Source organism: Capricornis sumatraensis, chromosome 11 (genome assembly GCF_032405125.1).
Source record: "Capricornis sumatraensis isolate serow.1 chromosome 11, serow.2, whole genome shotgun sequence".
NCBI lineage: Eukaryota > Metazoa > Chordata > Mammalia > Artiodactyla > Bovidae > Capricornis > Capricornis sumatraensis.
In genome coordinates, this window is record NC_091079.1 from 79,401,518 (window position 1) to 79,426,366 (window position 24,849).

The window sequence follows — 24,849 nt, forward strand, 5'->3', positions numbered from 1 at the left end:
AACTTCATAAGAATACAAAATCAAATTCTGAACTGGCTGCTAGAAAACCAAATCCCTCCAAACCGTACATGCTTTGCCACTCTCAGTCTAAGAAATGTAGCTAGAGAAAGCTCATCTCCTCAGGCAGAAAGTGAAGTCTATGAGTACTTGGGCTGATGCGGCTTTCAGTACAGCACTGTGAAGATGGATTCATACCTATTAATGCATTGCGTCATGAAAATGAAAACATACTTGGCTTTATGCCTTGCTGTTATGTTTTTCCATTTATCCTCTGTTCAAAGTTCCTTCTCTGGCAGTTTTCTAGCTGAATGAATTTCTAACCCAACATGTTTGCCTTCTAACAAGCCCTGGGGCCTCTATCCTTTCTTTTTAAAGGTTCAAAGAAGACTGTTCTTCACAATCTTTCTCAGGAATTGAAACTGCACTGGAACCCACCAGAAAACTATAAGAGAAAGGACTTGCTTTTTTCTTTATTCAAGGACAGGATAAAGCTTACATTTTGCTACCTATTTTGCCACTCGTTTTAAAAGTTCATTTCTAGTGTATAGTATTTCTTGTAGAGCAGACTACACTTTCCCAGCCCCTTCAGAACCTCATTTTAAAGATTTTTGACTCTACAAATTGGGAAGATATACAGCATTTCATGCTAAAAAAAATGGAAAGGGAAATTTACTTTAGATTTACCTAGTCAAAAAGGATTTTAAAACCCAATTAAGTCATACTCAAAGCCAGTGTATACAAATTGAAGACTGGTTAATAACTCAATCTGTTTGATAGTAACTTGTCAACACATTAATTAGTTGTATTAGAAGCTAAATAGACAAAATGCAAGACAATAAACCAAATGCAAATGGCAAAATAGGAGTAGGAGAAAGGACATAACTAACGGGAAATGTCTACAAAAATAAGCAAATTTTACCTGTCATCATCTTGTGAGAATTGCTTTTGCAAGTCCTCTTTATTCCACTGTTCTTTTTCTTTCCCTTGCTCAGGTATATCTGGTGTTTTTTCCTCCTCTCCTGATTCTCTGTTTTTCTCCTTATTACACATGTTTGTAATGTCTTTCCCTTTCTCATTCTCATTAGTTCTTTCTTCCTTTACCTCTTCCTCCGCATGAACTATCTCTTCATGCTTATCCCCTTCTTTCCCTCCCTCTTCTAGTCCCTTTGGCCTTTTGAAAGCAACACAAATTGAAGGCATGCAAATAAACACAAAAAAGAAAGAAAATGTTAAGAAAAAATATATACAAAATTAAATAGAAAAGTAATGAAAATTACTAAAACATAGGTGAAAATTACATCTTTTAAGCATTGAAAACATTTTTTCCAGTGTATAACAGAGAAGCACTATGTAAGCAACAGTTAAATCAAAATTGCTTTTTTAAGTTGTGTTTTCCTGTTACAAAGTTGCATGGAAAAAAGTTGTGGTCTCCCCATTACTGATTTTTGTTTTGTTTTGATCCAATAGGAGTTAAAAAAACAACAACAAAAAACTAACTTAGCTTAGGTGCCCATAAAGTCTATAGATGATGTGATAAATGAAAATTATACTAACATACATTTATAAACTTTTTGGAGAAACTTCCATACATTTATAAATGTTTTAGGAGGACAAGAGAGCATCTAAAAAAGTAATGTTGTGTTTTCTTAATCATTGAAAGGTATTCATCACCTTCCAATATGATTTTTCATATTCCTTAGAATATTAAAAACATTCAAGTCTTCATTTAACCATCCCTTTAATCTCAGTAAAAATACAACAACAGAATTACTTTTTCAATAACAAACATGAAAATTAGCTAATGATACTATTTCAGATAATCTAGCAAGAATATTATTATAAGTTCTAGAAAACTTTTCTGTGTAAAAAAGTATGAAATGTAGACCAAAATATAATACAAAGTAATCACAGAAGCTGTTTATTGTCTTCATGATATATATTAACCATTTAGAAGGAAAGGATTTTACATTTATCCGAAGAAAAATAAAGATATTCTAAAACGTATTTAGAATTCCCTTCTTAAAGTGTCCCTACTCACCTGATTTTCTTGTTTCCTCTTGGCCGTTCTGATTGGACAGACATGTAGCTTGTGCTGCTGAAACGAGAAGCACTACTAGTCCTGGAAACCGCAGATATATCACTTACGTCACTGTCCGAAGATTTAGTGGAAATGTTATCTGCCCCTCTATGAGGATCCCATCCTGATCGATACTGTTAACACAGATTGACAAACACGCAGAAGTTGTCAGTATTACCACACAAAGCAATTATTTGCTTCTCCTATTTCAGCACTTTAATTGTCCACAGAGGATACTGCAAAACCCCACTCAGTTGCATATAAAACAAAAGTGAATGGCAATTATCCTAAAAGAAAAATTCAATTTATATGAAACCCTTGTTTTCAGCAAAGTCAATTAGAGCTTTTTCACCACACCCCAATGAAGCCCATTAAAACAGTTTCACAAGAGCAATGGCCTCAGGGAAGAACATTTAGGCAAAATCTAGGAAATAAATATTTGGCTTAATACTAGGAAGCAAATTTTTTAAAATTTTTGAATAAAATTTTTTTAAAAGCATGATGAAGTTGCCACTGTAACTTATGAAAACCAATTTTAGTAGCATAAATTTTCTCTTAAATCCATTATGCTGCAGTGAAAACCTAGAGGTAATACAAAATCTAATTATTAAAACACTAACTTTTTAAAGAAAGGCCAAGAGAAAAGAGCAAGTTTAATTTCTGAGTGGTTGCTGGAATTTTGATGAATCCTAGAAATACTAGAAAAAGTCATTATTATTTATGATAATTCAAACTTCCTGGAATTGAAATAATCAGATGAATATCTGGCACAGCCAGGGTACAGGGTGTTCAAATATTCTGGTAAACTGAAAACCATCATAGAGGCTTTATGTTAATGACATATGGAATGTAAAAAAAGGATAGATTTTGAAGTCTTGAAAACCTGGAGTAAGGAAAACTATTACTAGCTGGGTAAACTTGAGCAAACTTATTCCACCTTTAAAATCCTGTTTATAAAATAATAGGGAAAATAATATCTTCCTTGCAGCATTGTTTTGTTCCTTGCGGCACTGTTTTGTTCCTTGCAGCATTGTTTTGTTCCTTGCAGCACTGTTTTGGAAATCAGAAATAACACATGCCTGGTATATGGCATAATATAAAATAATGCAGCCAGTATTATTACTGTACCATTACTACTTGATGGCTATTATTGGGCTAAGAGACTATCTGCTAATGGCTTTTTCTTTGTTAATATCCACTTAAACATAATGGTAAAAACTCTTACCTGGTGAATTTCATAATGGAGATTTTTTAAACCACAGATACTGGCAAGTTTAACAAATCATTACAATGATGATTATCGTATGCAAACCATTTACTGTGACTTGAATAATCATTACCTAATAAATAATCCTATATGAGTAATAATTCAGTGAAAATATTAGCTAGATAAAAATATTTTGGTAAAGCAAGTTGAATGGCAATAGTGTATAGCATAAATATTAATTAGATTAATTCAACTTATCTGTTTCTCCCCCTCAACCCCCTCATCTCTCTCAGTATTCTGTTACAATATTTTTGAGTTAATAACTGATCCATTTCTAAATGTAAAATATAAGAATTATTTCGAAGGTCCATAAAATGTTATAATCAAATCCTTTACCTGAAATATATAAAGTAGGTAAAATATGGCCTTTCTAAATCCACTCTAACTTTTGACTTTGTTGGAATTCTTGATTATAAAAAAATACAGTAAAATTCTTTAAAAAATCATTGTCTTTTTCCCAGAAATATCTATGTAAATAAAACTATTATATTTGATTTTAAAAGAAAGTCTATTTATTTACAATGCATTTATTTAGAGAACATTCAGTCCATGATATTCTTTTTTCAAACTAAATTCATTTTAAAATAATGAAAACAATTTACTTTAAATGACAATGTTTTCATCATTGCCCAGAATAACATTTCAATGGATGGATCCAACATTATCTATGTAAGCCAGTGTAACAAACATAAATAAATAAATATATATACACACACACTCACACACAAATAACTAGTATATACTGGCTAGCATAGATAATGCTGGATACACACATATATGGATTTTTTTCCATGAAATTTATTAAAAGTAAATTCGACCTCAAATGGAAGTATTTCATTTTATTTATATATTTTTGGGATACTTCATATATATTAAAAATGGACAAAGAAACTTTTCAATATTATTAAATTATTCAATAGATACTATATTGTATTGGTGGAACTTTATCATTCTTATAATTTATAATAAAAGGGAGCATATTGCTATTTATATCTTTAAAAATAATAATCATTGAATAGAAAAGCAATTGTTTTATTTTTACTTATGGGATTATATTATCTAAATTCAAATGATAAGCCATAACTTTTAACTCAGGAAGTATTAAGGTATAACCATTAAAAGCACATGCTCTGCAATGACACTGAATCACTGGTATGAATCCTGTTACATAAATTATTAGGTTTGTGATCTTGGGCCAATTGCATCTACGAGTTCCAGTTTTTTCTCTGCTAAAATATGGAGAACAATCATACCCAAGTCCCAGGTTCACTGCAAGGATGAAATAAGATAATGCACATTAAGCACTTAGCACAACTCTGAACACCTAAGAAGTGTTTAATAAATGACAGATGATGACAGTGGTGATGATGATGATTAAATACTGGCTTAGTATCAATTCCAGGAATATATTTACCAAAAGAATTATCAGGTAAAATGCCCAACAGGAAGTTTATTTATTTTAAAACTGTTCTAAGCTACAACAAAAAGATACCTATTTATATGTATGAGATTCATTTCAGAAAACATATTTATACAGCAGATGAAATATTAAACCAAATGTTCTGACTGACTCTTGGTATGTCCTCAGGCCTCATCTTTCCCATCTGGCTGGGTTCACTTATATCCCATCACCTCACAGGGAGCTACTGATTCTCACCTTATCTGCCTTTTGTATTTTAGTAGTTATGGTTCTGACTTTGCAATTTCTAGCCTTTGTCTCCTTAGGCTATCACAGGTTCTGATCCTGATGTTTTGATTCATAGGTATAGATGGGCCAGCCAAAGGCTTAAAAAACAATTTTTTTAAACACATATGGTATACACAGCACATATCTGTGGCTAAGACCTCTCAGACAATCTAGTTTGCTGAGCTAAAATTTTGGATAAGAAAATTTAAAGAAAGATAAGATTCCACACACTATAGTTTTACACCTTTATATAATTCATCACAAGCTACCTTTTGTTATAGGTATGTGTGTCTATTCATATTTAATTTTGAAACCTTCTATTAGAATATGAGCTCTGAAAAGCCAGAATAATATCCTCCTTATCTTTGTAACTCTCTTAGCACCCAAGAGTCAAAGATTTCATTTAAAATCTAAGGTTTAGTTTTTTTCACCAGTAAAATAAGGATAAATCTCATTTTAGGAGTTTTTGTGAGGGGTAAGAGAAATAACATAATCAAAATACCCAATAGCATGCTTAGCACACAGCAGTTGCTCACTTCCAGCACCTAAAGCAGCAGGTCTAAATAAAAAGACACTGAATGGATTAGTTTAAGTAAAAAAAGACTACAAATTAGCTGAGAGGTCTAGTTTGATGATGACTTTGCTGCCTCAACGAGGCTTGCACCAAATGCATTTCTCTATTTCTAGTAACTGAGCATGTGTACCTTTGGGATATAGCTCAGGTTTCTATTACAAATAGACACATGATAAACAGAATAAGAAATTTGGAAAGTAAGAAATAATAGAAAAAAACTTATAAGTAAAGCTTCAGAAGGACATATTTTGAATACATTTAGAATATAACATCTTCATGTATACAATTCCCCAAAACACCCTAATCAAAGTAATAACTGACCTACCACGGGAATTTACTTTTAAAGTCATTCAATCTTTTTGCTTTTCCAAAAGTAAGATAAATGAAAGTTATATAATTTATATAATTTAAAGGTGAGACAGAAGCAGCCAAATTATTACACCAAGGTAATGAGTTATGGATGTGAATAAGTTCCTTTAGGAAATGGTTGGTATTGCTTTGGCACTATACAATAAATAATGTTTTAAATGACTAGCATGTATTAGTTTTACAGCTGACAGATGAAAAATAGATGACATGCTCATCTTATCTTTAATGGAACAAAAACAAAGAAGGTTTACTGCATAGGATATCAGGATCTCAGCTGAAAACTGTGCTGACTGGAGATCATTAAAGTCTTGGACTACAGTGAGGAAGCTTTTCCCGACAACATTTTGATGTTTTGTACAGTACTATTAAGCAGATCATAAACTAGAAAAATTTACAGGAAATTATTATTCTTCAGGATGTTCCAGACTTTAGAGTTCTTAAGTGGCCTGGAAAAGTTAATGTTCTCCCTATTTATCTAAATCAGTGGAAAGTAACAGAATATCAGCAGAGCTCTACTGCAAGGAAAGTTATTATCAAATTTTTATAATAATATCCCTGAGAAAAAACCCTCAAATTCCTAAGATAAAATTTTCATTTTCTCCAGTATATTCAAGTTCTTAAATTAGTCATTTCCTTGTTTGCTTTCTCTGCAGCATCTCAGCAACTCATGTCATTGGAGCTTTGTATACGAACTTCTATGAGAGTTCGTGATGCATTGCTTGTCTTCAGTTTATTGAATCTCACCGTAAAACTATAATCTGTTGTCTAAAACGCTAGTCTGAGAATTGGTTATGGCAAAATACTGGGAAGCAATAAAGTCCAAGCTTGAAGAAAAATGTTTTAAGCCATCAAGGAGTATTTGGAGGAATATTCATATCATATTCAGAGATAAAACATGAATAGGTCAAATGGTAGGAAAAAATTGGGGCAAACAAAATCTTTGAAAGAGAAGAGAGAAGCTGAAGTTCTAGGCAGGGCTCTTGATACTGGTCGGGGGATCTAGAAGACACAAGCACAGAGCAGAGGAACTCTTGGCACTGTGGTAAATTAAGCAATCACAAGAGCAAGAAGATGCTCTTATTTGCGGCACCTTATTTTCATTTCATGTAATAATTCAAACAGAGTGGATGCTGTCTTTTGTTAGTACCACACCTGGAGGTACTCTCTTTTTAAGGAACTATTTCTAGAGGTTCTTTTTTTCTGTCCACAGCTCTTATCTCTAGCCAAAGTTCTTACCATTGTCTGATTTGAATGCTGCACTGTGCAAAAATCAGTCAATAGATCATTTTGTTTAGATAGGACTCCTAAAGAAGGTATGTGTGATAAATCCTCTGCTTTGGAGGGAGAAGACAATGAGGAAGGGCCAGAGAAAACTGAGGAATAATTTAAGATTTAGCTTTGTAAACAGTACCCTGCAAATGAAATCCCAGCTAGAAAACTCTTAATTTCTTCCCAGAGAATTGATCACTGCGTTGAGTGCTCCTGAACTACTTTTTTCGTGCCTTTCTTATACTTTTATCACGTCTCTGGTTCTCCATGTCTCTGTCTCTTTCCTATCTATCTATCTACCTTCTACCTATCATTTTTTTCTTGCTAGATTGTAAATTCCTTGAGGATAATTATTGTCATATTTATTTTAGTATTCCCATTATCTAGATCAGTAATGCCTAACTAGGAACTCAATGAATTTTTAATGAATAGAAGTGAGTGGAATGGTTGTTTTATCTGGGCTATATCCTGAAGTACTGTCTCCAGTATAAAGTATCAAATTGGAGTATAAAGTGAAAAAGTCAAAGCGTTAGTTGCTTAGTCATGTCCGACTCTTTGCATCCCCGTGTACTGTAGCCCACCAGGCTCCTTTGTCCATGGGATTCTCCAGGCAAGAATCCTGGAGTGGGTTGCTATTCTCTTCTCCAGGGGATCTTCCTGACCCAGGGATCGAACCCAGGTCTTCTGCATTGCAGGCAGATTCTTTACCATCTGAGCCACCAGGGAAGCCCAAGTCAGAGTATAAACTACGGCAATGAGAGCTGAATAGAGTTTAGGCAGTTAATCCTTTCATTCTCTGTAATGGGTACGGATAGGAAGTGGTATGCTAATACATGTTTAACAATCAACTATCCAAAAGGGAAAAATTCTGATTTACAGAGTTGGCTGATTTCTGAAGAACAAATACTCCCACTATGGCTGATTTCCCCAGGTGGCACTAGTGGTTAAGAACCTGCCTGGAAATGCAGGAGACTTAACCACGTGTTTGATCCCTGGGTCAGGAAGATCCCCTGTAGAAGGGCCCAGCAACCCACTTCAGTATTCTTGCCTGGAGAATCCTATGGGCAGAGGGGCCTGGAGGGTACAGACCATGGGGTCACAGAGTCAGACACGACTGAAGTGACGTAGCAGGCATGACTGATCTCAAGTTACCAACCAAGTGGTCACTGAATGAGAGGTTGGTGCATACCACCAGGGTTGGGGGTCCAGAAATAAATGCACTTTGTAGGACTCTCAAAGACATGTTAGGAGACAAGAAGTAAAGGACAATAAGATATCATATCTGCAAATTACTCATCTTGTGAAAGATGGAATAAGAATCGCTTAAGGTAAAGAAACGCAGTTGTGGACAGAGCAGCCATTAGCTTGGAGGTCAAGACTTACTAAAGAGCCACTACTCTTGGTCTGAAGGAAACTGATAAGTTTCTTGGAGAATTTGTAGAGCAAGAATTATCACTAGTAGTCATGATGACTTTCCCAAAGACTTGGCTCTGTGAGAATTCTGTATCTGTTAGGAATCAGTGTTTCCCCGAGAAACCTCATCCTGTATTTACTTTCACTGATTCCTCACGATTTTCAGTTTCTTTCTCAGGATCTGTAACTCTTACCCCATTCTAACCTATTATTTATTAGAATTGTTCTCAAAAACAAACAGATATCAAACATATCCTAATTACCAGCCAGTAGTGTCTCTTTAGTGTTCTTTGTTTTTGATTTTGCTATTACGTCTGATGCTGTTAAAGTCCAGTCCTCTCTCTTCCTGAAGCTTTTCCATTAGTTAGTTCGTTCAGTTGCTCAGTCGTGTCCGACTCTTTGGGACCCCATGAATCGCAGCACGCCAGGCCTCCCTGTATGGCTTCTCAAATAATGTCACTCATGGCTTCTCCCCTCTCTCTCTATTCATTCTTAATCTCTTTAGCTGGCTTTACTTTCTCTTACTTGATTTTAAATTACACTTTCCCCAAAACGTCAATCTTTAGCCTTCTTTTCTTTTCACTATATATATTCCCACAGAATGATATAACCTATTATCTACTCAGGTAATGATTAAAAATATCTTTTACCTTTCACTTCTCTCCCAGGCTTCAGACCTGTATTTCCAGATGCTAACAGGACATTTCCCATACGTTGTTTTGTAGGTACATCAAATTCAATGTGGCCAAAACCAAATTTATTCCCTTTCACCCTTAACCAGCTTTTCTTGTATCTTTTATATTCCCTCCATTATCTAATAGGCTCAATAACCAACTAAAACCTAGAAATCTAGTGAGTTATCCTTGACTTCTCTTTGTCCAAAATTCCCCGTTCTAATAAATCAAGAAATACCAGTCATTTAATGCAAATGAATGTCTTGATATTTAGCTACTTGGGGCTTATGAATGGATCCTTGTCTTTTAAAAAAATTTGTTTATTTTTAATTGGAGGATAATTGCTTTATAATGTTGAATTGGTTTCTGCCACATGAATCAGCCATAGGTATACATATGTCTCCTCCCACGCCTTGATCCTCCCTCCCACCTTCAACTCCTCTAGGTTGTCACAGCACCAGGTTTGAGCTCCCTGCATCATACAGCAAATTCCCACTGGCTATCTATTTTACATATGGTAATATATCTGACTAAACGCTCTCCAAGTCCTCAGATTAGAAGCTTGTAAGATCTAGCTAGAATTAATAAATAATCATAAGGAAACTCTTCTTAGCCATCAGAATTTCTGATCTCTGTCCTTTGTAAATATATTTAAATATTACATGACTCATTATATAATTTTTTGCAGAATATTTATGTATTCTATTAGGACACAGGATATAGATATTATAGATACTGTAATCTGTAACGTCCCAAAAGTTGTAACAGAAATAAGACATGAGAATTTAGCAGTAGGATAATGATCCTGGGAATCTGTAGCAGGAAGAAAAATTTTTAAAAAGTAATGGATTGAAGATACGAACCAGGGCTCCCTTTCAAATATTAATTAGGTCCTATCAGGGAGGGAAGTGGGAGGCATAAATCAGGAAACTGGGATACACATATAAACACAACTATATAGAATATATAATTAATAGCCTATTGAATAATATAAGAAATTCTATTTAATACTCTGTAATGATCTATATGGGAACAGAATCTTTTAAAAAGTGTACATATGTGTATATATAACTCACTCACTTTGCTACACAGCAAAAACAACACCGTAAATCAACTATAAAAGAAAAAAGTAAGTAATAAAGTAATTTAGGGTATTTGCATTTCAAGAGAATCAGACTAAGTAATAGCCTGAATAGTACTGAAAAACCTAAAAGGGCTTGATAATTGCCTTGACTCATCAAATTTAAGCATAGGGCAGATATAAGTGCATTCTGTTAGAAATCTGGAAAAGGCCCACTACCCATATTTTTTTCTTTTCTTTTCTTTTTTTTTTCCATATTTTTTTCTGTGAGAAGATAGTGAAGGATCACTTGGGTTTGGATAAAGATCATTTTGGATGGAGTCAACAATCAAACATGGGAAGGAATAACAATTATGTCTAGTTTGGACTATACCAACAGCCTCTGACCGGGACTCTTTATCTTTAACAAGGACTTAAATGGATCCTTTTCAAATCTGTTATAATTATACCATCAGAATTATATGCAAAAAAACACAAATTTGTTCATATTTGTGACTTTTTCAAAAATCTTCAAAGACCATAATTGTAAAGGAGAACATTCTAGATTTTTACTGAGAGATTTAAAGCTCTCCACAACCTGGTCCCAAGCAATTTTTCCATTCTTACCTTCTAATATGTATCCTGTTTTGTTTAATATTACTATTCTAAAGAACTACTAGCTGTTCCTTAAACATAGCTTGTGTTCACATGCTTTTTTTTTTTAAGTAATTTTTTTTTAACTTTATAATATTGTATTGGTTTTGCCATACATCAACATGAATCCACCACAGGTGTACACGTGTTCCCCATCTTGAACCCCCCTCCCACCTCCCTCCCTGTACCATCCCTCTGGGTCAATGTTCATATGCTTTTATGTTATAACTTTGCTTAAGGACATGTATGTCCTTCACCTCATATATTATTCTGTAATGTATTCCCAGATTTCTTTAAGCCAAATGAATATTTCTCTTTTTATTCTTCTTTTGCATGGTTTACTTTTATTATGTTACTTAATATAACCTATTTTCTATGAGTAATACTTATGTACATGTGTTTCCCTGATTTGATTATGAACTTTTAGATGGGAAGGACTACCCCTGCCTGCCTTTGCCTTTGGAGAAGAAAATTGCAACCCACTCCAGTATTCTTGCCTGGAAAATCCCACGGACAGAGGAGCCTGGAGGGCTATAGTCCCTGGGGTCACAAAGGGTCAGACACGACTGAGTGACTGAGCATGCACACATGCCTCTGCCTTTTCTCCCAGCCTCTATTTGTTTCTTCCTCTCCCTTCTGTTTTTCTTTTCTTCTTCCTTTCCCCCTTCCTTCCATTATTCCTTCCTCCTTCACTTGGTCCTTGATTTTTTAAAAATTATTATTTACTTGTTTCTCTGATAATTTTTTCTTTTAATGTTGCAAAACCAGAATTCAGACTTATAGCTGACCAGCTTTAGAAACACCCCCGGTATGCAGTTCAGTAACAGGAAAGAGAAAGTTACTAAATGTCCCTTGAGATCACAAAATATGCTCAGACATAAAAAAGAGGACTCACAAAACCACACTTTAAGGAAAAAAAAAAAGCCCAAGAAAGGTATTTGATATTAAAAACATACTTTTAGTTATTCACTCATCACTGATTCATTCAAAAAAATAACAATATTTTAAAGCTGAAAGTGACCTCAGAGAAGATGTAATATACTTTCCTTATTTTATAGATGAGAAAATTTAGAGACCAAGAAGTTAATGAATTGACTAAGCTCATAAAACTTGTTAGTATTAGACTTTCTATTTTCATCAAAAAAAATTTGCAAGCTACAATTTCACATTTAATGGGATACAAGGCAAGCATATTCAGAATCAAACCACTTTAAAAAATTCGCATACCGTTTTCTTCTTTAACTATATACTTTAAAATAAAGATTTTCTTTTTGAAATTTTGAAAACTATATAAAATGACATGTAAAATCGGAATACAAAGCCAGCATGGAAATACAACAACACTTATAATTTATGTACTTATAAATCTACTTGGATGAATTTTAAACAAGTGAAACTATTAAATAATTAAAAACCACACAAACATATTTTATGTCATGTTGAAATAACACCTTCACATTCCATTGAAAATCCAGATTTTGGTTGTTTTGGGCAAAAACTGAAAATGGGCTTAAGAAATAACTTGTTCTTATGTGACTGGACCCTGAAGACTGTTAACCTTGGGGGGTGAATATGCCTTGTCATGAAAATGACCTGAAAAGGGCCAGTCATAAAATCACAGACATTTTCTTTGTTAGTACAAAAGTTATATTAAACTTGTGGGTAATGTTTTATCCATCAGAATGGAGTTCAACTGTCAGGTTTTTGTTATTACTCCCATCTCATTTGTTATAATAAATAATAATAGCTACCATTATGGGCATTCCCACATGCCAGTATGAATTCTGTATACTTTTACATATAATATTTCTACCTCATAAAATTATCACCAGCTAAAAGTTCCTTCTCTCGTATCAGTTACATCCAAGGTTAGCTATATTATTTTTAGACTGGAGTATTATTTTATAATCTTCAAAACTGAGGAAATAGAAATTATCAAAATTCTATGCTTAGGAAAACATTAGTAAACTAATTTTGCTAATAAATAATATCTGTAATCCTCACAACTGATGAAAAATTACAACTAATTTTTGTGCTCATGGAGAAAGTTTTTATATAATAAAATTATAGATATGTTCAAATTATAATTAGCCAATTAAACTGATATTAGAGATATCAGATATGGAGGACTGCATGCTGCCGTAGCTGACTGAGTGCCTTAATTGAGTAAATGTTTTAAGTCTCACTTCAAACTTAGTTATAATTTATTTCATGTGAAGTATGAGATAAAAACATTACACACATAAATTTATTCTCTAAATCATAATTACACCATAAGTTAGTTAAAAATTTCAATCATTTGTGAGAATACATTAAGTAAAAAGCCTGACACTGAGCAGAGATTACTGAATCAATAAAGGAAACAACAGTAGATTAAGAAAATGAAATATTAAAAAATCTAGTACAAATCTAATTTTGAAGATTAGGCTATGAGATTAAACGATTTGCTTAGTTAGTGAGGAAGTTGCCTAAAACCCATGTGTTAATACCTAATGATTTTTTTTTTCTATGCAGCCTCCAAAGTACCATGTGTTTGTGTAGCACTTACAGATAACAAGGTTCCCTCAATTTGTACACAGGAAAGAGCTGGGTTGTGAGCTCTTGGGCAATTTACCCAATGTCTTAGCGTATAACTGGTAGAATCAAAATTAGAACCCTAGTCTTCCAAATTTTTCTGAGTATTCTTTTTACTATGATTAACTCTAGACAAAAACCAATAATCATATATATCCCTTAGAAAATTTGTTTTTATCACTCTTAGGTGATAACCTACATACACTCTCTCCAGAAATTTGTTTCTTTGTCCCTACTTGTCCATGGAGAGTCTACAAAGATGAATAAACTATATATCCATTCTCAAGAAGTGTATAGTTTAATAAAAAGGTATGGAAAAAAGCACCATATAAGACAGGATATATGTATTTTAGGAAGTGATAAGTGCCACGGTTGGTTCATAAGGTTTATATGTTTTCATATCTCTGTTGTTTTGAGTATTCTTTTACTTATAATTTCTATATGACTATACTTAACCCTTTTAAATTATGTGAAATTTGAGTTGGAAAGAATGTTTTTGCCCTATTTATCACCTTTCCTTTTTTCTTTATTTCCCTTATTCTCCTTGATTCTATAAAGCCAGATCTCTCACCCCTTGGTGACCTGTATCTTTCATCCCTTTATCCCCTGTAGGGTGTCCTAGCTGTTAGCAAGCAAGCAACCCTGGACGTCTTATGAAAGCAAAGGTGAATGCATAAATTGCTATTTTTGCTGAAGGTAAAAGAAAAATGTTTCCCTCTTGTGTTCTTTGGAAATATACTGAAAGAAATTATGCTCTTGGCAACAGCAGCTATTGTCCACAGGTTGACCCTTTTACCAGCAAGTAGCCAGATGCAATTTATTTAAAATTCTTTCTATATTTACTTAAAAAGGGAGAAATAAATTACAGTTCCTTCTGTAATTCTGTAGTGTTCTTTAACACTTAAGTTGGTTCTACTCATCTCAAATGACTTCTTGATAATTAAAAAAAAATCTATTTTATATTTCCTGAACTGACATGTGGTTTTCCTGGCCTGACATGTGATTATACAGTAGGGGCTAGCAACTCACAAATAAAATGCAAAGAAAGAGGACACATATTTAAATGTCTGCCTCAGAAGACATCTAAAATTTAAATGTGGTCTTATAACTAAGGAAAATACTTTTTAAAATGAACTGGCAAACACGAATATTTCATATCCTAGGATGTGAGAAGGTAGTTGGAAAAACAGAGAACAGTGAACACAATTTTAAGAAATCAAAAAGTCTGAAACAAAATAGCTATAGTTTGTTGCCTAAAAACCCATATTTACAGTACAATAAAATATGCTTTCATAATGCATTAAGGTAATAAACTAAATATTATTAACTACTTTGTAGAGATATATTGTAACTAAACTGCATATCCTCAAAATTCATATGTTGTAGTGCTAACTTCTAGTATCTCAGAATGTGACTGTTTTGGAGATAAAGCCTTTAAAGAAGTGATTAAGGTAAAATGAGGTCACACTGGTAGGCCTTAATCCAATATGACTGGAACATAGACACAACAGAGGGATGACCCTATGAGGACATGGCAAGAGGGTGGCCATCCCCAAGCCAAAGAGAAATATCTTGAAAGAAATCAAACCTGCCAATACCTTAATCTTGGACTTCTAGTCTCCAGACTGTGGGAAAATTAATTTCTGTTGTTTAAACAACCTAGTCTATGACATTTTGTTATGGCAGCCCTAGCAAATTAACATAAGATGTAAAGAAAAAAGAAACTTAAAGTTAGAAACTTTTACATCCAAAGATTATTCACAGATAAAAATATAAAATTTCTAAAATTCTACTATTAAGTTTTTAACTGGAGGTCTGTTACATAAAGTGAGGTATATTGGTACCTGTGAGATGAGGAAGAAATAAATAGTTGTTATTTCCATCAGTTAAAATATGGAGGAGAGAAATTTTCCTTTGGCTCAGAGCTTTAAGGATGTGTGTGTATGCATAGACATATATACAGAATCAAATTATGTATAAATGTAATTTTATCTCTCTATTTTTAAAGTTAAGTACATTCCAGCTGGCTCAGGAGTAGACATGACAAGAATAATAATCTGAGGCAGATCAAAAGTTAACTAACCTGAATGAGAGAACCCAAATCACTTTTTATGCTCTTTAGATTATCATTAATTTTTACACTTTTCCTTCCTTTCCACTCCCATATTTTTCAGGATTATTTTAAAGATATACTAATCTATATCTAGGATATTGTTGATGGCAACAAATATAGACCTGGTAAGAGCAAGGTATCTGTTGAAAATGATTTCTTTTTTTCTCTTTCTTCCCCATCACCATCACCATCATCATCCCACCATCATCATACTATAGCTAACATTTCCTTTTTCCTTAGGGCTTCCCTTGTGGGGGATTCAGCTGGTAAAGAATCTGCCTCTAATACAGGAGACCTAGGTTGATCCCTGGGTTGGGAAGATCCCTTGGAGAAGGGAAAGGCTTAAGAGTTATACATACAGATTTAATCTTGAAAAGAATCCTTTGAGGTAGGTATTATTATTAGCACTCTGTGCTAATTTTGCTAAAGAGTATGAAGCTAACTTATTGCAAGGTTATGGAGAAATGAGCACAACTAGAGAAAATTGACAAAGTAGAATAGACTTTTAGAGAAATGCTATGTTTTAGTGAAGAAATCCAGGTGCAGCCACTGGCATTCTCCCTGACATCTTCATCAGTAAGTGATAAGATTTCTTGACTTTGTTTGGGATGGAAACTTTAAGTAGGTGATCTTAATTCTGATTTTTTTAAAAATGAAACCATTTTGCTGGACATCTGGCTAGACTAAGCTTAGCAGTTTTTTTTTTTTTTAATGTGAATCCTACTTCCGTTTATAAAACGGTTGTACAGCTTATTCCAAGAAAGGATACTTCATTTCTTCCTGTAAGACACCTTAACCTATTCCTTGAGGACCTCACAGAGTAGAGATTGGGTTACTAAAATCACTCTTAATTAGAACTCTCTTGCTCTATGTATCGGACGATTCCATCTAATGCTGGTACAATGCTGTCTGTTTCATGCAAATATCAGGTTCTCTGGGTAGCTTAAGAATCAGCGCTCCAGTGGGCACCCAGCCCAGACCAATTATGCTATTGTTGGCGGTGTTGTGTGCTACCAGAAACTCAACTTTTCTGTTTATCCATAAAGATAATTTCCTTATCATTTTATTTTAATTGCTGCTATAAAATTATATCTTTCATTTCTTCACCTTCAATAAATAAATGTATTTTCATATATCATCTCAGGGATTTGTATAAGGCTACCTAATCTCCATTTTAAAATTGACTTTTTATAAATTTGGTTTTTCAGTTTTCAGATCCATTTATGTCAATGCTGTTACAGAGTATTTCTTTTAAAATACCTATAGCCATATTTCACCCATTAATCAACTTTCTGAGAACCAGTCAGGCTCATACAAAGTCAACCTTGATAACATCATTTCTGAATTTCAGTAATTCAGTCTGTAATTTCTCATCATATGTTCTGTGCTCTTTTTATCTATATATCCTTTGAAGATTCATAAATTATTTCTCCTTAAATTTTATTTTTTGGTGGGATCTCTGCTGCTTTAATCTATTTGAGAATAAAGGGAACATTCAGTGATATGAGTTACACTAAAATCCTTTTCATTAGTTCAATTACTTCTTTACCACTTCCTTTTTGACGTTATCATATTCACTTCTGGTGTCTATGAAACATTTGTTGTTATTATAAAATAATATAACAAATATCTTTACCATTTATTAAGCAGTTTACTAAAAGCTAGACCATATATATACACTATCTTATTTCCTCCTAATCATCAACATATAAAATAGATAAGAAATATATCTCAAAGCCTATTTAATAAAGAAACTGAGAAGAGGAGGTTAAACTACCCAAAGTCACTCAGGCGGAGTTTGCTTAACTCCAGGCTGGGATCTCATCTTGGACACTGACCTCATTTTGATATTAGAGTCTTGAAGTACTCCTGACTCACAAACAACAAACATACAAGAATCACATAGATGCCTCTCCTTACCAGCTCCTACCCATCTCCCCTCTTTGGGAGTCCCAACTGTTTGTGTGTTGAAAGTCAAATTAAAACATTTAAGGCTGGCCTTGAATGTGTATTTTCAGTGTTGAGAAGAGAATGGAAGGTGAAGGTGAAGTCGCTCAGTCGTGTCCGACTCTTTGCGACCCCATGAGAAGAGAATAAGGTCTAATAAAGGAAACAGCTTAGTTAACAATGACAATTTATTTGCCAAAAACATTTTGCCTTGAACTGTCTGAATTTTTTATATTGATACCGCCTACAACTTCATCTTGTGAGGTTTATTTGTATTTATAGAGCTTTTCTTTTTCTTAAAGAAACTGTCTCTGTGCTATGTAGTTCATATTGTAATTTAAATTACTTTAGTGGGCGTGCTTTCTTCCTAATACGCCTCTTTGAAACCAGTGAAAGTGAAAGTGTTAGTCACTCAGTTGTGTCCTACTCTTTGTGACTCCATGGACTGTAGCCCACAAGGCTCCTCCGTCCATGGAATTCTCTAGGCAAGAATACTGGAGTGGATAGCCATTCCCTTCTCCAGGGGACCTTTCTGACCCAGGGATTGAACCCAGGTCTCCCACGCTGCAGGCAGACTCTTTATCGATGGAGCCACCGGGGAAGAGCTAAAATTAGTGGAAGTATCTTTAAAAGACAAGAAGCCTGGGAGAAGAGGTGCCAAGTGCCCCATTGGGTACATACAAAGAAGGATAAAAAATCTTTTCCTTCCTTTTGCTCCATTGTACCCTGATCCCAGAACACTAAATGGATTAATATGAACTTCTGGTTTGCATCTGAAAAATTCTGGGAAATTTATTGACTATATTACTTAATTTTAGAGAGATAAACATGAAAACCGAAAATTTTAGGTGCTAAAATAGGGATAAGATACTTTTGTGATAATTTCGTGGGAACATTAGCACCAAAAGAGAGCATTGTTTTCTACAGGAAAATAAACTTTGATTTCCAAATAAACACAGTATCAATAAACTATAGTTTCCCTGTTGAAATCTTATGGACTACGCTTTAAAAAACAATCCTCTGAGTTCATTTAAAAACACTAAATATGGCTAATTTAAAAAGCAAACATCATATACTTAAATATTACAAAATTCTCCATATCAATTTTCATATATATATATATACACTGTTTATCAATTATTGCTAATTATTGTAGCCATATTACTCATGGAAAGGTAGTTGGCTTATGCTGAAGTATAACTCACATTGTTAAATCTAATAAATCACATTCTTCTAAACCAATGGGGAGCAGAGAATATTGGTTTTAAGTTGATCCTTAAATTTTTTTGAGAGTGGAACAGGTGAATCACATTTAAGCTAGGATAAAGAGAATGTAACAGGCATGAAAGGGTGCACAGGCTGGCTGCATAGTTAAATTCTGTTTTGAGGGGGAAAGCCCTGAGAATTCATCCACTGATTAAATAGGAATCATGTCTGCATCTGGATTTGATTAAATATTTAATTAATTAATTAGCTCTTATTAAATATAGGATGTCTACTTACAAATTTCCTAATATATTTAAAATATACTTGGAAAGACAGTAACTTTAAAGGCACTGTTCTACAGGTACTCTCAAAGTGAATTACTAAGGAGATATTTTATAAATTAGTAATACTTGTTTACAACTATCAGTGCAGAACACTTGAGAAATTCAGGAAGGCAATGCCATTTAAAACATGAAATATATAGTTTTTTAAAAAAACTTCATTAACAATTATATCCCATCAAAATTTCTTCATAGCTTCACTAGAATTTCAGGACTATAGCTCAGAGGTACAGCACATGCTCCACGGCTTTTAAACTTAATCTGTTATCTCAAAATTGAAAAGGAAGTTTAGCTACAAATAATACTTTCCATGATTTAATGTGAATTGGTGTAGATTACTTAATCTTTCTATCTATGGCTTAGTTCTCATCCTTATTATATGTTTTTTCAAGAATGAGTTAATATATTGAAAAGAATACTGGAGTGGGTAGCCTATCCTTTCTCCGGTGGATCTTCCCAACCTAGGAATTGAACTAGGGTCTCCTGCATTGCAGGTGGATTCGTTACCAGCTGAGCTATCAGGGAATCCCGATATATTGAAGCACATAGGTCAATAGCAAATATTTAGCTGGTACTTGCTAATCAAACAAGGAAGAAAAGAATGGTAATATAGGGTAAATATCCCTAGTTAAAAAGAGAGGGATGCTGTTGAAAATTTTAATATAAAGAATTGTTAGTATGGAAATGAATAATAACTAAGTCTATAGATGCACTTGACTGGAAAAAGAATCCTCCACAATTTTCTCTTTCATCCATGAGGGAGGTAGTCCAAAGTAGGGATGATAGGCAGACAGACGATCCAGCAAAGACAGTTCCACATCAGGAAATTCAGAGTGGAACAAAATAGAGTTGTGTTTTGGATTCTTTTAAAATCTTAACGATTTGATTGCCTTTTTGGTTAGGCTGAGAGCATAACTCCAGCATTTGAAAACAGATTTCTAAGTATTTGGCATTCAATAGGTAGAAATTGTTAGAAACTAGGAGAGGGCTTGTAAAGATCAGATCACTTATTCTCAAAGGAAGGCTCCATTTTCAAGTGACATCATTCATCATTTTCTTCTGAATAAAACCCTTAAAAAGGAAGTCAACTCAGTTACCTAGAAGTAAATTCTATAAGCAGCCTGTCTTAGAGCAGTGATGCTCAAACTATAGTCCACATCAGAATCATTTGGCAGGTTTGCTAAAACACAAGAACCTCACTCCTAGAGTTTTGTTTAAGCCATCTATGGGGTTGCACAGAGTCGGACACGACTGAAGCAACTTAGCAGCAGCAGCAGCAGCAGCAGCAGCAGCAGCAGTTCTAGAGCAGGCCAGATAACTGCATTTCCAAAAATTCTGAAGTGACGTTGATGCTACTGTCTAGAATTACAGTTTGAAAACCACTGCCTTAGCAAATACATAGGAAATTATGTTGCTTAGCATAATTAGTCCTTTGCCAAGACTTAAATCTTCTCTAACCTAAAATAATTGGTGTCAAAGTTATAAAACTTTTGAGGTCTCAAGCTTTAATTTATGAAATGGAATGTAATCAAAACTTGTTTTTCTAAAAATAAAATTTGAGCCACACTTATAGTATTCCTTTGGTTCATTCTCTTGTAATAAATTTGTCAGGTATCCATAACAAGAATCACTGGCATTGCTTCTCAGGAACTTATTTTTATTGTATGAACAATGTAAATCATATGAGTGATCCAGTTTCTCTTGTAAGGAAGCTCACAGTCAGAATATAAGTCCCACATGTAGGAACAAAGGATCTCACACTATGCATTTTGTTCACAAGCTTTACTTCTGGTATTACCTTGTGTCTTGACTTCATTTTCCCTTGATACTCATTTCTTCATTGACAATAATATTATATGTATTTTAAAAATCACCTAATTCCTTCATGAAGTACAGTGGGGTATAAACAAACATGAAACAAATGTGTTAGACTATGTTTATGGAAGTTTTAATATCCTATTTTATCAGGATTTCATGCCTTGATTTTTAGATTATACAAAATGAATAAATGAGAGATTTGGCATAGCAGATGCCACAAAAGATTATGCCTATTTAGCCCTGCTGCTGTTGCTGCTGCTAAGTCACTTCAGTCGTGTCCGACTCTGTGCGGCCCCATAGACGGCAGCCCACCAGGCTCCCCCGTCCCTGGGATTCTCCAGGCAAGAACACTGGAGTGGGTTGCCATTTCCTTCTCCAATGCATGAAAGTGAAAAGTGAATATGAAGTCGCTCAGTCATGTCCAACTCTTCACGACCCTGACTGCAGCCTACCAGGCTCCTCTGCCCATGGGATTTTCCAGGCAACAGTACTGGAGTGGGTTGCCATTGCCTCCTCCAATTTAGCCCTTGACAGATATATTTTTAAAAGTACCTGGAAAGGCATAGCAATCAGGTCCGATATCAAGCTCAAAAGGTTAGAGATATATCTGCAATGTTGTATCGTTACAAATCTATTTTCTATGAAATTCACTGAACCTATTTGAAGTTATTCATACTTTCATCTAAGAGGAAAATTTTCAGAAGTTTAGGGCCTGCAAAGCAAAGGCAAGGCTGTTTTTTGTTGGTCTTAAATTTACCTTTCTCTTGGCTTTAGGCCCGTGCCATTTCCAGGACAACAGAATGCTGTGATGAACAATCTTGTATTCACCACATCGGTCAATATTCATGTAATTTGGAAAAGAGATTGCTGGTTTGGAACATGACGCTGATGTAAGAATATCTGTCTCCTCTAGGTCATATATCAGAGGAACTAAAAATGTATACTGCCTACCATATACACATATCCAGCATAGTCAGTTATGCTTTACTTAATAAACCTTATTTTTATTGAAGAATGGGGTATAATTGAGAGAAACTGAAGTTTCAGAAGGTGAGGATAAAATAGACCCAAGTATAGAAAAATCCAAACTGCTTTTTTCTAGTACACAGATAAATAGGCCACAAATATTACATGACTGTAATTATGAGAGTACATAATAACTAAATATTATGAATAAGCTTTGCTAGTTTTATCTTTCTGTTAAACCTTAAATAGGTACATTAGAGCAAAGTCTTTTCATGACTTTGGGAATGAATAATATGATAAACCTAAAAATGTTTTGAAAATATAAAGGCAATGAAGAGCACGAACAATAAAAAGAATACTTTTTTCCTATATTGGAAGACTTCATACCTCAATTTATTACCAAAAAGTGGTTCAAAAAGATTCTCACTAAAAAACTTGTTGAATTCCTTACAACATCTCATGAGTATGTATTTTGTTTCAAAAACTTATCAAAAATCAGATCAAATTAAAATACTATAAATAAAAAACTCTATAGGAAAAACGTAAGATGAAAATAGAAGTTCTTCCTATACATTTTAGAGGGTGTTAGCGCCTTTTTAGATTTTATAAAATGAAAATTTCTAAAAGATTTGTTCTTCAGATCATTTAAGCGTTTCATTTCCTTAACCTCCTATATTATACACTGATTTTTTTCAAAAATTAAGGCAAATCTTTACCTAAAAGTTGGTATACAAACACATTATAAATTTTAGCATTTAATAATATCATGGGGCCATTGCACTATATGTTCGTTTCTGACTAATCTGCCTTCAGCAGTTTGAGAATCTAACGGTTTCATATGATTGATTACTTCACAACTTTTAAAAAGAAAAATGTCTTGCCTTTGCATGGTAATCTTGTTCCAGTCTGGGATCTGATCCGGCTACCTGTTTGTATTTGTTAATTTTCATTTGGCGATTTCTCTCCTCTATATCCATAGCACCTATCGAGTAGAAAAAAACCCATAAAATTAATGTTCAGTTCTTATTTCTTAGCCCTACTTACAGGATGTACCAAAAAAAAAAAGGTAGGCTGATATACCACTTTCACTCAAGGTAGTAGTACAAATTAAATGTCATATTATTTCTAAGATTTATTTAAGTATGCAATTTGGTGAATAAAAGCAGGATTATTAAATATGTAAAATAATTAAATCTGAATAAAGTGTAAAAGGTTTTAAACAGAAGAGAACATATCTTCATTAGAGATAATACTTTCTGGTAAATGTATGTCCAGGAGAATATATTTGACAGCACATAAACATGACAACAGTAATTTTATAAGATTTTTGGTCTGTAATTAATGCATCAAGATTGAAATTATTTACTGTAAAGAGGTTGCAAGTCTAATGGTTTCAAACATGATTGTACAATTGCATTTTAAGTTATCAAAAAATCAGCCCATGTATCAAAGCGGGTTGTTCTAGCATCTACGTGAATGTAGCTAACAAGATCGTTTGAACAGGGATTTTCTAGAACTAGAATGAAGAAAGAGGCACTTGGAGTAATACTCTTGAAAACAAACCATGCCAGTAAAGGCACAAAGTATTACTGAAATCATTTCAGGGGAAAAAAGAATGTGAGGAGAAAAATTGAGACGGTAAGCTTATTACAAGATGAGACTAATGCTGTCTGTAAAAGGTGCTTCCTCAAAACACATCAATTATAGATATCAAAAGGGTTCTTTAAAACTCTGGTTAGAATAAGAACTAAATTCAATGAACAAATCTTAGCAAATATGAAAAAGCAAACATGAGAAATGAAAAAACATTTCTCATTAATATGCATAATGGAAAATAAAAGCTCAATTGTATGCTACAAATCTACAAACTGGGAAAAATAATCATAGTTTAGTAGGCTCAAGTGGTTTTCTCCAATACAATGTTGCCAGGTAAATTCACAAACACTGAGTCTAGGTAAGAATGTAAACACACACACACGTACTCCTTGCTTAAGATCATAACTTTAAAACTGTAGTAAAGACATATGGACCATATTGTGACTATTCAAAAATAGGCATTTTAATACTCATCCTGGAAAAAACCTCACTGTATATTTGATAATTGCAAGCAAAATTTTTAAGTAAAAATTGATAACTAAACTAACATACAAAGGGAAGAAAATGTTTCAAAAAGGATTAAGAAAATCTTGACTAAAAGAATGTACAGAGTTTAGATCACATGACCTTTAAGTAAAAGTGCAAACTGAAATCATCTAATCAGTTTGAGTCAAATTTCAATAATGATCTGAGTTATTCTGTGCCAAATTATAAAATGGGGAATAAAAATATATTAATATAAATTGAATGATACACAAAATGAAGTGAGTGCTTCCATGATATGTGTTAAATATGGTCAGGTATAAATGTCTATTATTTACTAAAATACAATATTGAAATTGTTTGTACCTCAAGAGATAGTCTCAGATAAATATGTTTATTTCTCCAAAGTCAAGGGAATGAAAAAGCCATCCAAGCTTCAGAAATTGTGTGCTAAAAAAATACTAGCTAAAGTAAGTATTTGGGAAGGTTCTTTGAAGTTTTTTGACATTACAGTGGCAAAATAGTATTTTAACTATAAATAGCAACAATAGACAAGGCTTAAACACATTTTATACACATATATATAAATATATATACACACACACATATATATATACACATATACATATATGCATTTTCTAATATCAAGACTATTTTCTGGACATCAACCTCCTATGACACTACATTAAATTCTTCCTTCTTACTGGATAATTATGGGGTATATACTGACAGGTGTTGGGAAGCTTTTTCTGTAAAGAGCG

The 24,849-nt window shown here is 33.6% G+C and overlaps 1 protein-coding gene across 37 annotated transcripts in view; it reads right to left on the bottom strand.

Moving 5' to 3' along the window:
• RIMS2 (regulating synaptic membrane exocytosis 2) overlaps positions 1 to 24,849 on the bottom strand; it is a 592,618-nt gene that overhangs the window by 137,164 nt on the left and 430,605 nt on the right. For 15 of the 37 annotated variants that reach the window (XM_068983609.1, XM_068983608.1, XM_068983611.1 and 12 more), the window contains 2 exons: positions 22,891 to 22,991; positions 2,039 to 2,211 (listed from right to left, as the gene is read on the bottom strand). The exons of the other annotated variants lie outside the window; for them this stretch is intronic. In XM_068983609.1, coding sequence (XP_068839710.1) covers positions 2,039 to 2,211; positions 22,891 to 22,991 — 274 coding nt within the window. The remainder of the gene's footprint in view (positions 1 to 2,038; positions 2,212 to 22,890; positions 22,992 to 24,849) is intronic. 37 annotated transcript variants of the gene reach the window in all.